At 36.6% G+C, this 12,809-nt stretch overlaps 1 protein-coding gene across 9 annotated transcripts in view; it reads left to right on the top strand.

Annotated features, from left to right (window-relative positions):
- Positions 1-12,809, top strand: part of CCDC18 (coiled-coil domain containing 18) — a 98,403-nt gene that overhangs the window by 49,195 nt on the left and 36,399 nt on the right. For all 9 annotated transcript variants that reach the window (XM_055352370.2, XM_055352381.2, XM_055352394.2 and 6 more), the window contains 4 exons: positions 3,335-3,502; positions 7,171-7,313; positions 10,232-10,395; positions 10,605-10,818. In XM_055352370.2, coding sequence (XP_055208345.2) covers positions 3,335-3,502; positions 7,171-7,313; positions 10,232-10,395; positions 10,605-10,818 — 689 coding nt within the window. The remainder of the gene's footprint in view (positions 1-3,334; positions 3,503-7,170; positions 7,314-10,231; positions 10,396-10,604; positions 10,819-12,809) is intronic.

The raw sequence follows: 12,809 nt of genomic DNA, 5'->3' as shown, positions 1-12,809 counted from the left end.
TTTTACAACAACTGGAAATACATACCTAGGCTCAAACTGAATTAGAAACCAGAAGCAGTAATCAGGTATATTTGACCAGACTAGGGAGTAAGTAAATTAAAAAGATTTGCAAGCTCATTTATTGCCGCTCAATCGTTAGCTCAACTGCACATGCATTGGCTTGCTTACTTAAAAGGTCATCTGTCACATGTTCATGTGCATTGATAAAAAACATGGAGAAGAATCCGAGTACTAACTGTTGACTTATTTGCCTTTACAGCAAATTATGTCTTACAGAGAAAATTCTTTCCAATGTTGGTTAATATAATTAACACCTTGTAACAGCAGAGTTGTGAAGTTTTCATCATATATAGCTACATTTTAGAAAATCTGATTTGAGTAATAGTGCATCCATTCCGTTAATAATAGGTGATATTATAAAGATGTTCTTATCTTTTAAATCAGGGAATATGCCCCAATCATATAACTCACTGAATAATTAAGTGGCCCTAGGGCATATAGGTAGAAATTTAGCCAGTTGTAAAAACTACATATTGATTACCCGTTGCAAAAAGCTAATATATGTTCCTCTGAGCTTTTGCCTCAGCCACATATTCTTTTCCGGATGTTGAAATAAATATATTTATGATGAAAATAATACTTTGGGGTTCTGAATTGTTGGAAGATATTTAATTTCATATTAAAATGTTTTTAACAATGCTTTTAAAATAATAAAGTTATGTGTTCATGCAAAATTACATTGTCAACATGATAAAAGAAACTAAATACAAAGTAGATGCGAATAAGCCTAAATGTTTTCTGCATAAAGATTTTATTCAATAAAATCAGTCGTTTCATTGATAAATATCTTCATTTAAATGGATGGACTTAGATTTTGAGAAGCTGGCATCATATTTCTGCATTATATTTTATTTTTAAGCAACAATTATGAGACTTTCTGCTTTGGGTACATAGTGATACTAGATAAAGTTAAGTGTAAGGTAGATTTTATCATCTAAATTCTACTTTCTTATTTACTTCAATTATAAAATATTAAGTACTCTGGGAATATAATAATACATTAGTAGAAAATATGATGTAAAAACAATTTGTTCTATATTTACTTTTAAACTAAAGCCAACTGGCCAGGCACGGTGGCTCACGCCTGTAATCCCAACACTTTGGGAGGCCGAGGCAGGCAGATCACAAGGTCAGGAGATCTAACACGGTGAAACCCCATCTCTATTAAAATTCAAAAAAAAAAATTAACCGGGCGTGGTGGTGGGCGCCTGTAGTCCCAGCTACTTGGGAGGCTGAGGCAGGAGAATGGCATGAACCTGGGAGGTGGAGCTTGCAGTGAGCCGAGATCGCACCACTGCACTCCAGCCTCGGTGGCAAAGGAAGACTCCATCTCAAAAAAAAAACAAAAAACAAAAAAAAACTAAAGCCGACTGGAGTTAAAGGTCAGTACAATGAAATGTCAGTGTAAGTTTGATAGATATACGTTCTATTTTGTAAATATTTGTGATAACTAATATTAGCTATTTCAATATATGTAATTGAAATGTCAGTGACTAGATTACTGAAATAAAATTTTGTTGTTATTATGTGGTAAGGCTTTGTGTTTTGGTTAGATCTTATTTTTTTCTTCTGTTTTGTCTTATTTTAATATTTTGTCCATTTTTTTCTCTGAATAGGTAAGTATGAAACAGGATGTTCCAATAAAGAAAAAAACAGTATTTAAACCTGTCTTGCAGGCAAGTCAGTTCTATCTAAAATAAACCAGTGCAGAAGTGTGATCTGCAGGTTTGGTCAGGAGCTAAGAGAGAAAACAAAACAGGTGATACTGACACATATTTACACTAAATTATTTTCATGAAGACAGAATTAAACAAAACAGATTTGCATGAAAAGGGATTATAATTCAGGATTAGAGATCAGTTAGTTGCCTGTGATATCCAGGGTTACTTCGAGTATACAACATCATCATATAATTAAGAAATCTGAAATCTCAGAGCTTCTCATAATGAGCAAAGAATATTTGGCCCTGAAGGCCTTAATGTTCACCTGCTGGATAGTTAGAAAAAAGAAGCAAGTCATGATTCTCTTCCGCTATTTACTATAAGGAGTTTAAATTTCCTTTTGGAATGATATTTACTGGAAAGATTCTTTGCTTTAAAGGAATGGCTTTATTTTCCTTCACTTAAAAAATTTATTATATAAGCAACAACAAGAAAACTTCTAAAGAACATTTACCTACAGCCCATTCTCTAATACTTCAGTTTTCATTTTTCTGTTTGCATGTATATTTTTCAAAATTATATTAATGAAATGTGATTTTTTAACTTTATAAATTTTTATGTTAGCTGTCTTTTTAATTATTTTAAATGGTTGCACATTTTTAATCACATTGACAATCATCACTTATTAAATCTTCCATTCACTTTGGTAGGAGATGAAGAATATTATAAAATATATTTTAAATTATGTTTCATTGTTGATAGTATTTTAAAAATAATTTCTGCTGGCATATTTTTAGAATTTGGATTACTAGGACAAAGGGCATTTATTTTTCTTCTTAATAGGTGCTCTTGGATAGAAGTATCTTAAAGCAATTTTGGAGACCATCATATTCAAGTCCTAAATATATAGAGTAATTAGTGAAATTTCTTAGTTGTTATTGTCATTCCTTTATGTGTTTTTTTGTAGCATAAATATTCAGCAGTGCTTTGCTGGGATATTATTATATAAACAACAGCAATAATAGCAACAATAACAATAAATAGCACCAAACATCATATAGTGCTTTTATGGCTCTAGTTTATTATTAGAAAGGGTGAAAGAATCAGGTGAAGTGCAGACAAAACCATGGCTGCCTATGCTGTTCCCTCCTTCTGGGAGAGGTCAGACAGAACATGCTCCTTTTTATAGCAGTGAAATGTGGCAATATCTGTTTCTGCCTGGGGAAGCCTATTTATGACTCAAAGTTCAGGGTTTTTATTGGGGGCTTGTCACACAGGAACGATGACCAGCCTACAAGTACCAAAAATTCCAGAATTCTAAAGGAAGGCATGTTTCAGTGCCCCAGCCAGGCAAAACAACCTCATCACTTAGGAACATTTTTAAAGCCACATTTCCAGACACCAACCAAGAGCAATCCTATAAGCAAGCCCTTCCAGTACATCTCCCCATTAGAAAAATGAATACTGTCCTTCCAATGACAAACTATAGACATGAATGCAATTGTCCCATGTGACAAGTGGATGGTTATCTAATAAGGAGGACAGCTTTGACATTTTATTGCCATTTATTTGAAACATTGCGTTGTATTGAGATATATATATATATTTGCCAGGTATATTGTTTACAGAAAGAGCTAAAGATAAAAAATCACAGTCTTCAAGAGACTTCTGAGCAAAACGTTATTCTACAGCATACTCTTCAGCAACAGCAGCAAATGTTACAACAAGAGACAATTAGAAATGGAGAGCTAGAAGATACTCAAACTAAACTTGAAAAACAGGTATATATTATTAGCCCGAGATTGTTTTATTTGTATGAAATAGAAATTTTTAAAATCACGAATAGATTTTTGGTTAGTTTTTTAAATTGCTGTTTGGCCAGATGCCATGGCTCATGCCCATAATTCCAGCACTTTGGGAGACTGAGGCAGGCGGATCACCTGAGGTCAGGAGTTCGAGACGAGCCTGGCCAACGTGGCCAAACCTCGTCTCTACTAAAAATACAAAACTTAGCCAGGCATTGTGGCACATGCCTGTAACCCCAGCTACTAAGGAGGCTGAGACACAAGAATCGCTTGAACCCAAGAGGTGGAGGTTGCAGTGAGCTGCGATCGTGCCCTTGCACTCCAGCCTGGGTGACAGAGTGAGACTCCGCCTCAAAAAAAAAAAAAAAATTGCTGTTAAACCTCAAGGATTTTGCATTATAAGAAATACTCTATACTGATATTGTAAAATAAAGTTCTATTCCTATGTAATCTGACCTCCATCTCTTATACCATGATTATATGTTTGCTGTTCCATACAATTTATAATTCATGTTTCTTTATTCAATCTCTCTTCTTGTACCTAATCTGAATACCTATAATTTTTCCTTTTTGGATCACGACATGGTATGTGATATTCTTTAAAGAAATGGCAAAGCAGTGCACTAAAAGAAAAATCCCAAGGGAAAATACCCCTGAAAGTTCTAAAATTAAAAATTATTACTTACTTGAATGTAAGAATTCTAGAGAATTTTATACTAGAATCTAATCTTTTTCCTTTAATTCATTACTGAATTTATCTGAATTCTTTAGATATTTTACATTTTTATTTTGTTTTTTCTTTGAAAAGAAATCAAATTTACAGTAATGTGTAAATTAGAAAATGATCGTCCCCTGTAATCTTACTGTATTTTCCTTTTTTGTCATTTTTTTGGTCTTTTATCTACTTGTTCTGAAGTCCTCCTCAGCCTGTCCAGTGGAACTAAAGTATCTTCCTCTCACTACATTTAAACACATCAGGCAGGTATTCTGTATTTTTTTTTTTGAGACGGAGTTTCACTCTTGTCACCCAGGCTGGAGTGCAATGGCGCGATCTCGGCTCACTGCAACCTCCGCCTCCCGGGTTCAAGCGATTCTCCCACCTCAGCGACCTGAGTAGCTGGGATTACAGGCATGTGTCACCACACCCAGCTAATTTTGTATTTTTAGTAGAGACAGGGTTTCTCCATGTTGATCAGGCTCGTCTCAAACTCCCTTCTCTGGTGATCCACCCACTTGGGCCTCCCAAAGTGCTGGGATTACAGGCGTGAGCCACCGCTCCTGGCCTCTGTATTTTTTTTTCAAGAGACATCTTCCTGTGACTCTCCATCCCTTTTGTTAAAATTTAGACCTACTGCTTGCTATGCCTACTATACAGCTTCATCCTGAAGCATTTCTTCTTCTCATCTATGTTTGATTCCCACTACCTACATCCTTTGTCATTGACTCTGGTTCTTGCAGGATTGATTATGATTCTTGTTCCTAACTCACTTCTGTAATGGTTGTATGGTTTTTTCTGTTTTTTTTTTTTTTTTTTTAACAAGTTCACTTTTTTTTTCTTTTTTTTCTCTTTTTGAGACGTAGTCTCACTGTGTCGCCAGGCTGGAGTGCAGTGGTGTGATCTTGGCTCACTGCAACCTCTGCCTCCCAGGTTCAAGTGATTCTCCTGCCTCAGCCTCCCGAGTAGCTGGGACTACAGGTGCGCACCACCACGTCCAGTTAATTTTTGTTTTTTTTTAGTAGAGGCGGGGTTTCACCATGTTGGCCAGGATGGTCTTGATCTCTTGATCTTGTGATTCGCCCGCCTCAGCCTCCCAAAGTGCTGGGATTACAGGCGTGAGCCACTGCGCCTGGCCTCATTTGTATTTTTTATTCGGTGATTTTCTTTGTGATCTTGTTTTAAAAGATTTTGTGTTCTCATTAGCTTCATTGAGGTCTACAGAAGTTTATATCTAAAAATTTCTTCAGTATTTGGAGTAAATTTTTGACTCGGTATTCCTTTTCTGCCTTTCATTCATATTACACTGTGCATAGGTTCCATTTTGCATCTTTAGATTTCTCTATTTAATTAAGAATTGAGTAGGTGGATTTTCCTTGGTTCCTTTCCCTTTTTACCTGGGTACTGTTTTAATTTTCTTCTTGAAACTTGAGGTGGAGGGGTGGATATTAATGGGGTTTTCTTGTTTTGTTTTGTTTTGTTTTGAGACGGGGTCTTACTTTGTCACCCAGGCTGGAGTGCAGTGACATGATCATGGCTCCGTGCAGCCTCAACTTCCCTGGGCTCAGGTGATTTTCCCACTTCTGCCTTCCGAGTGCATACCACCATGCCCAGCTAAGAGTGTGTGTGTGTGTGTGTGTGTGTGTGTGTGTGGCTTTTCTTTTTTATTTATTTATTTATTTTTTTGGTAGAGACAGAGTTTCACCATGTTGCCCAGGCTGGTCTCGAACTCTTGGGCTTAAGAAATCCACCCTCCTTGGCCTCCCAAAGTGCTGGGATTATAGGTGTGAACCACCGCACCTGGCAAGATATTAATGGTTTATGATCTATATTTAGTTCTTCAGTGAGGGATTTTAGAAGAACAGGGGGGATATGCAGGTCAGAGTTGAGAGGTTAACTTTGAGACCACAGTCATATAAATACATGAATACATGGAGTGACTGAAATTACCTAGGGAGAGAATATAGAATGAGAAGCAAGAAGATTGACTTGGACAGATCCCTGAGGGATGTGATACATGGAAGCCAAAGTAAGTATTTCATTAAGGAAGGAATGAATGTTGCTGTCATGGGCTACTGGAATCAATGTCAAGTAAAATGAAGGTTGGGAAATGTCCACTGGAATTAGCAACTTGGAAGTCACTGGTGTTGTAATCCCTATTTCTGTGGAATGGCCTCTGGCTATGGGTTGAAGAATGAGAAGTGAGACAGCGATACAACATGCATAGAAAACTTTGAGAAGCTGGGCTATATATGGGAGGAAATAAAGGGTAGTAGGTAGAGGGAGGTCAAGGTCTGAAGAAAAGCTTTTTACAGTGGGAAAGTCTTTTAACATGTTTAAATGCTAATATTAAAAAAACAGTAGAGAGACTGAAGATATTGGAAAGAGGAGATAGTAGTATGAAGTTCCTGAAAAAATGAATAGGAATTGAATCCACAACACCTATGAAGCAGTTTGATTTATATAAAGGAGGAAGAATACCCCCTTTATGGTAGTAGAATAGAGGAAGAATGAATAGGAACAGATTCAAGTTAAGATGGGAGCAAATGCAAATTAGCATTTGAGGTCATGTGGAAATCTAGGAATCTATTGAGTGAGCCAATTCGTGAAGAAAAGAAAGGAGCAGTATGGTGAGAGAAGAAAGGGCATTTCAAATGGGGACAATGAAAAGGGGAACATTTACTATCATTTTGTTCAATTATTTTAACACTTTAGTGTTATGATGTGGCCACTTCCCTAAATAGTAATATGTATGTGAAGTATCTTTATTATTAGAAAGTAAGCCTTGCTTTTTATATTTTCCAAACATTACTTCTTGGTCTATATGTTGATTTTTATGATACATCTTGAAACTGATAAGCTAGGTTACATATTTATAAAAGTATTTTTCTTCTGAATTTAAAATGTTTACTGAAAACTGCTTTGCAAGGTGTCAAAACTAGAACAAGAACTTCAAAAACAAAAGGAAAGTTCAGCTGAAAAGTTGAGAAAAATGGAGGAGAAATGTGAATCAGCTGCACGTGAAGCAGATTTGAAAAGGCAAAAAGTGATTGAGCTTACTGGCACTGCCAGGTAAAATGTGAATATGTTTTATTTACCTTCCCACTTCAATATCAGTGGTATCTGAGTTTTGAAATCAGATAATGTTCAGTGGAGCATTTGCTTGAGGAATTAATGTCTCCATAGTCTGTGTTCCTATTGCATTTTGTTTGTATTTCCTTCATATCTCTCATTATGCTTTTTTCTGTATTACAGTTTAATGCTTTTAACCTTCCTACTATATTATAAGTTTCTTAAGGCAAGGATCATACCTGGTTTATTTTAGGGTCTTACACAACAACTGGCACAGTTCCTTATTCATAGGCACTCAGCAACTGTTAATTGTGAATAACATTAAAAGTTGTAGGCAAAAATGTAAATGTACTCACATAGAGGAAACTTTCAGGCAATCCAATTATATAGGGGAAGAATGACAATATAAAAGTGGTTCTCAGCCTTGAGTGAATATTAAAATCACCTCAAGAGCTTGTAAAAAAACATACTGATGCCTGGGTCTCACTTTTAGATTAAATAAAACCTAAAGATTCTGATTTAATTTGGCTAGGCTGGTCCCAGGCATCGATACTTAATTGGTCAAGAAAGGAACCCATGAGCTGAAAGCAGTACCCAGCCTCTTCAGATCTCTTCTACTTTGTTGGGAAGAATTGACATAATTTATAACATAATCAGTCCACCCTTCTACCAACAGGAGTCAAGAGTGAACTTAGGCACTGGCACTAAAACCACATGTCCCCAGGTTCCCTCTCCTCCATTGACAGGGGTCCTTTGTGCTCAGAGGAGCAACTTGCTTCCTCAGATGTCTGTCACCCTCTCAGCAGGGTTGAGGGCTTCCCAAGTTTAAGGCTAAGACCAAAGTTTTTCACACCTTCTTTCTTCCATTGACAGATGTTCTACTCACTAACATGGCCTCACCACTAGTGTCCACCTTGAGTCTGTGAAGACTGATTGCATTATCACTTTATCCTTGTTTATGCCAGATACCACAAGAAACCCTAGATTTCCAGGTCAGCTCTCATATCTCACACTAATTCCCAAAAAACTCTCCACACATTCTGTTTCTTTCTCCAACCCCATCCCAACTTCTGAAAGACTTCTACTGTGCCTTTTGAACTTCATAATCCATTCTCTGTATTCACTACTTTTTCTTTTCTCTTGCTGTAATAGAAACCTGACCCTCCCCTAAGGACATTGCTTCTTCCCCTATAGCCTTCTAAAGTAAAAAACTTTTCCCCATAGCTCTTGTACCACAGGGTCCAGGCAAGGTGTGAAGTATATACTATACTTGGTGAACCTCATGCCATCAGAACCCTTACTGGTGCTGATTTCTTTAGACGGCCTGACTTACTGTTGCCCTCTCCAGCATCGCTTCTGTCATTCTTCTTGGGGATTTCAGTACACCTCTGAAGCTGATCCTTCTGACACCTTGGCTTCTCATTTTTAACAATTTCTGTACTCTAGTGATCCTGATCTTTAACATACCTCAGCCACTTACTCCCATGGAATTTATCTTGTGCTGAAAATTTAAATCAAAACCAAATAACATTTTTTGGTAGAAATTTTCTAAAATGTATATTTTCTTGGGGTTTTTACTTTCTCTGGGTATCTCAGGGTTATCATTATATACATCATGCTAACATGTAGTGATACCCTAATGAAACTTTGAGGCATATACAGTTCTGTGTTTTATAAAATGTCTGTAGGCTGCTAATGCTTTTTGAGTCCTTGTATATTTTCTATAATTTTCCCCTAACTCCTTTGCTGACAAGCCATCTGCTCATGGCTCTATGCCAATCTCTTTTGATTATTCTTTTCTAATTATCTGTTTTATATCTACTTTAATATTAGAGCTAATTGGTCAAGCTAAAAATTATTTACTTGGGATTTTAGAAATGTAAAAGTGTCATTAGCACTCGTCTAATCTAGTACTTAATTGGTCTATGGACATATTTGAGGATCTGGTAAAAAGCTTTAGCTTGTCTTCTATACATAGATGTATACATGTACATTATACATGTATAATTTTGCATACTGTTTCAGGGGTTTTATAGTTTTCCTTAAGTTTACTCATGGACTTCCGATTAAAAAAACTCTTGAACAAATCCAAATTTGTTGAAGTTTTATTTAGAAAAGAAATGCTCCTACTTGCAAACTCAATTTAGAAATTTCAAAGATCAAACAACAGAAAGTGTTGACACAAAGGAACATGAACTCTTCCTACCATTGAGGGTAACATGAACAATTGTTTAATTAGTAAATATCACTTTAGAATTACCAACAAAGGGACTTAAAACTGGCTCTTAGTATGTTGATTTGTCTGTAGGGGAGCTGCCGTATTAGAATAAGTTCAGGACTGACAAAGTTAGTAAACCTGGCCCTATCACTATTAACAGCTAGTTGTATTATCTCAGACAACTCACCTAGTCTTCAGTTTCCTCCTCTGTAAAGCAGGGAAGTTGCACTAGTCTAGGAATCTCTAGTTCCTTTTAAAGCTAAAAAAAGGATAGAACCAATAATAAAACTGAGTAAAAGCAATTGACTTGGCTCTCCAGTGAGTAATATGGTTTTTATGATGAATAATTTGATTGTTTGGCTTATTTATTTTCTTTGTTGCTAATAACAAAAATTCCTAGATGAATGAGGTCCTTGGATATTTTCAATACATGCAAAGCTAAAGTTAAATGTGGTTAGAGTGAAAAGAATGCTAGGCTTGTTAAATATTACCAGGTAGTAGTAAAGTTGTATTTAGTGGTATGTAATGTGTAAAGGAATAGTTTTTAGTTGGTGAATTTTTAAAAATAGGTGATTTAAAATTCCGACTAGATATTTTGCTGATATTTGTCCTTATATAACTTGCAGGCTTTTTTTTAGTCAGAGACAAGTTAGTTGGTTAAGTTTCTAAATTACCTGTTTTATTATTTGTTTTTAATTAGGCAAGTAAAGATTGAGATGGATCAGTACAAAGAAGAGCTGTCTAAAATGGAAAAGGAAATAATGCACCTAAAACGAGATGGAGAAAATAAAGCAATGCACCTCTCTCAATTAGATATGATCTTAGATCAGACAAAGACAGAGCTAGAAAAGAAAACAAATGCTGGTAAGCAAGTGGTTAGATGAGTATAGCTGCCTATGTATTTGTACTTAACGAAGTGAAATAATGTGAGAATTTGAGATGGTGGGGCTGGAAGGGAAAATAAGTGGTATTTTGCCTCTCGTAGATGAATATAATTGAATATTCTTAATATATACAAAGTTTGTAATAAATGGTTTACATATAGTTATAAAATTATTCTCTCCTCTTAATAGTAAAGGAGTTAGAAAAGTTACAGCACAGTACTGAAACTGAACTAACAGAAGCCTTGCAAAAACAGGAAGTACTTGAGACTGAACTACAAAATGCTCATGGAGAATTAAAAAGTACTTTAAGACAACTCCAGGAATTGAGAGATGTACTACAGAAGGCTCAATTATCATTAGAGGAAAAATACACTACTATAAAGGATCTCACAGTTGAACTTAGGTGAGTTAAATAATAAGAAATTATATCACAGTTATAAGTCCTTGGATAATACAATAAAATGTGTTGTTGCATTCTAGACGTCTAAATTTCTCAACTGTCTTTGGCTCACTTTGGCTCATCCCAGCCAGCCTATCCCATGCCTTATCTAACTCATTCAGCTGTCTTTGTTGGCCGCCAAAACTTTCATCCTCAGTCTTTAGACCATTTTATACTAGCCCTAGTGGTAAAAAATCACTGGGCATGCATACAGCAGTGGCTAACAGCAGGAGGATATTAATAATGATAATATTGTTCTTTGTATTAAGTCCTTATTTTATGCTAGGACTACGCCAGGGACTTCACATATGATCTCACTCATTTCCTTACAACACACCTATTAGAAACATATATCACCTTTTTAATAGTTGAGAAACCTGAGGCCTTGAGAAAAATAAAATGCCCCAAGTCATACAGGTAGTAGAGTCTAGAGAAGGGAGTTAAACACAAGTCTGTCCAACCCTAAAGTCTGGGATCTTAGATTAGCAGTATAACATAAACTGCTATGCTGACACACATGTATAGTGAGTGGAGGTGGACAGCCAGATTAGAGCCAAAGTATGAGAAATAGATTCAGAAAAGGAAAATAGAATTACAAATTAGGATGTAAAATGTGAAATAAAAGAACAGGATAAAGAGCAGCAAGATAACCCAGAAACTTAGATACTGTACCACAGAATTCAGTGTAGGGCCTCCTTCTCTTCTGTATCCACAAACTCATCCTTAGTAAATTTCATGTAGCTTTAAATACTATGTGTCAGACACTTCCAAACCCATTTCTCCAGTATTTACCTTTTCCTGTAACTCCAGATTCAATATCCAACTACTTAGTTGTTACCTCCATTCGGATATTTTTAAGAGGCATCTCAGACTTAGCCAAAATAGGACTCTTATATTTTCTCATAACCCTACCCTTCTCCTAACTCAGTATCATGCAGTTGCTCAAACCACAAATATATAAGATTTTTCTTGTTCTCTCTTTCCATCCCTTTTTTCATCCAGTGTATTAGCAAGCCATGTCAACTTTATTTCCAAAACAGATATATATATTTTTTTCAGACGGATTCTTGCCCAGGTTGGAGTGCAGTGGCATGATCTCAGCTCACTGCAGCCTCCGCCTCCTGTTCAAGCAATTCTCCTGCCTCAGCCACTAAGTAACTGGGATTACAGGCACCTGCCACCACGCCTGGCTAACTTTTGTATTGTTAATAGAGGCAGGGTTTCACCGTGTTGGCCAGACTGGTCTTGAACTCCTGACCTCAGGTGATCCATCCACCTGGGCCTCCCAAGGTGCTGGGATTACAGACATGAGCCACTGCACCCAGCCCCAAAACACATTCTTAAATCCATTGATTTCGTGACCTCTTTTCTGTTATCCTTAGCACAAAGCATCATCTCTTACCTGGTCTGTTGCTGTGGCTTCCTAGCTGGGCTCTCTGCTTACAATCTTGACCCCCTCCCAACAATCCATTTTCCAAAAATAGATTTAAGTTTATTATTTAAAACATAAATTAGACCAGGCATGGTGGCTCACGCCTGTAATCCCAGCACTTTGGGAGGCCGAGACCAGCAGATCACAAGGTCAGGAGTTTGAAACCAGCCTGGCCAATATGGTGAAACCCCATCTCTACTAAAAATGCAAAAATCAGCCAGGTGTGGTGGCAGGTGTGTGTAGTCTTAGCTACTCAGGAGGCTGAGGCAGGAGAATTGTTTGAACCTGGGAGGTGGAGGTTGCAGTGAGCCAAGATTGAGCCATGATCCATTCCAGCCTGAGTGACAGAGTGAGACTCCATCTCAAAAAAAAAAAAAAAAAAAAGATCATATTGCTTACCTACTTAAACCTTCTAATGGCTTTCTAAAACCTTCAGAACAAAATCCAAACTCCTTCACAAATGAAAATAAAAACTACATTGATATATCACTTCATACCAAGGATGGTCATTTTTAAAAACCAA

This window comes from Gorilla gorilla, chromosome 1, assembly GCF_029281585.2.
Source record: "Gorilla gorilla gorilla isolate KB3781 chromosome 1, NHGRI_mGorGor1-v2.1_pri, whole genome shotgun sequence".
Taxonomy (NCBI): Eukaryota; Metazoa; Chordata; class Mammalia; order Primates; family Hominidae; genus Gorilla; species Gorilla gorilla.
Note: the sequence above shows the minus strand (reverse complement) of the source record. Positions and strands in the feature narration are given on the sequence as shown.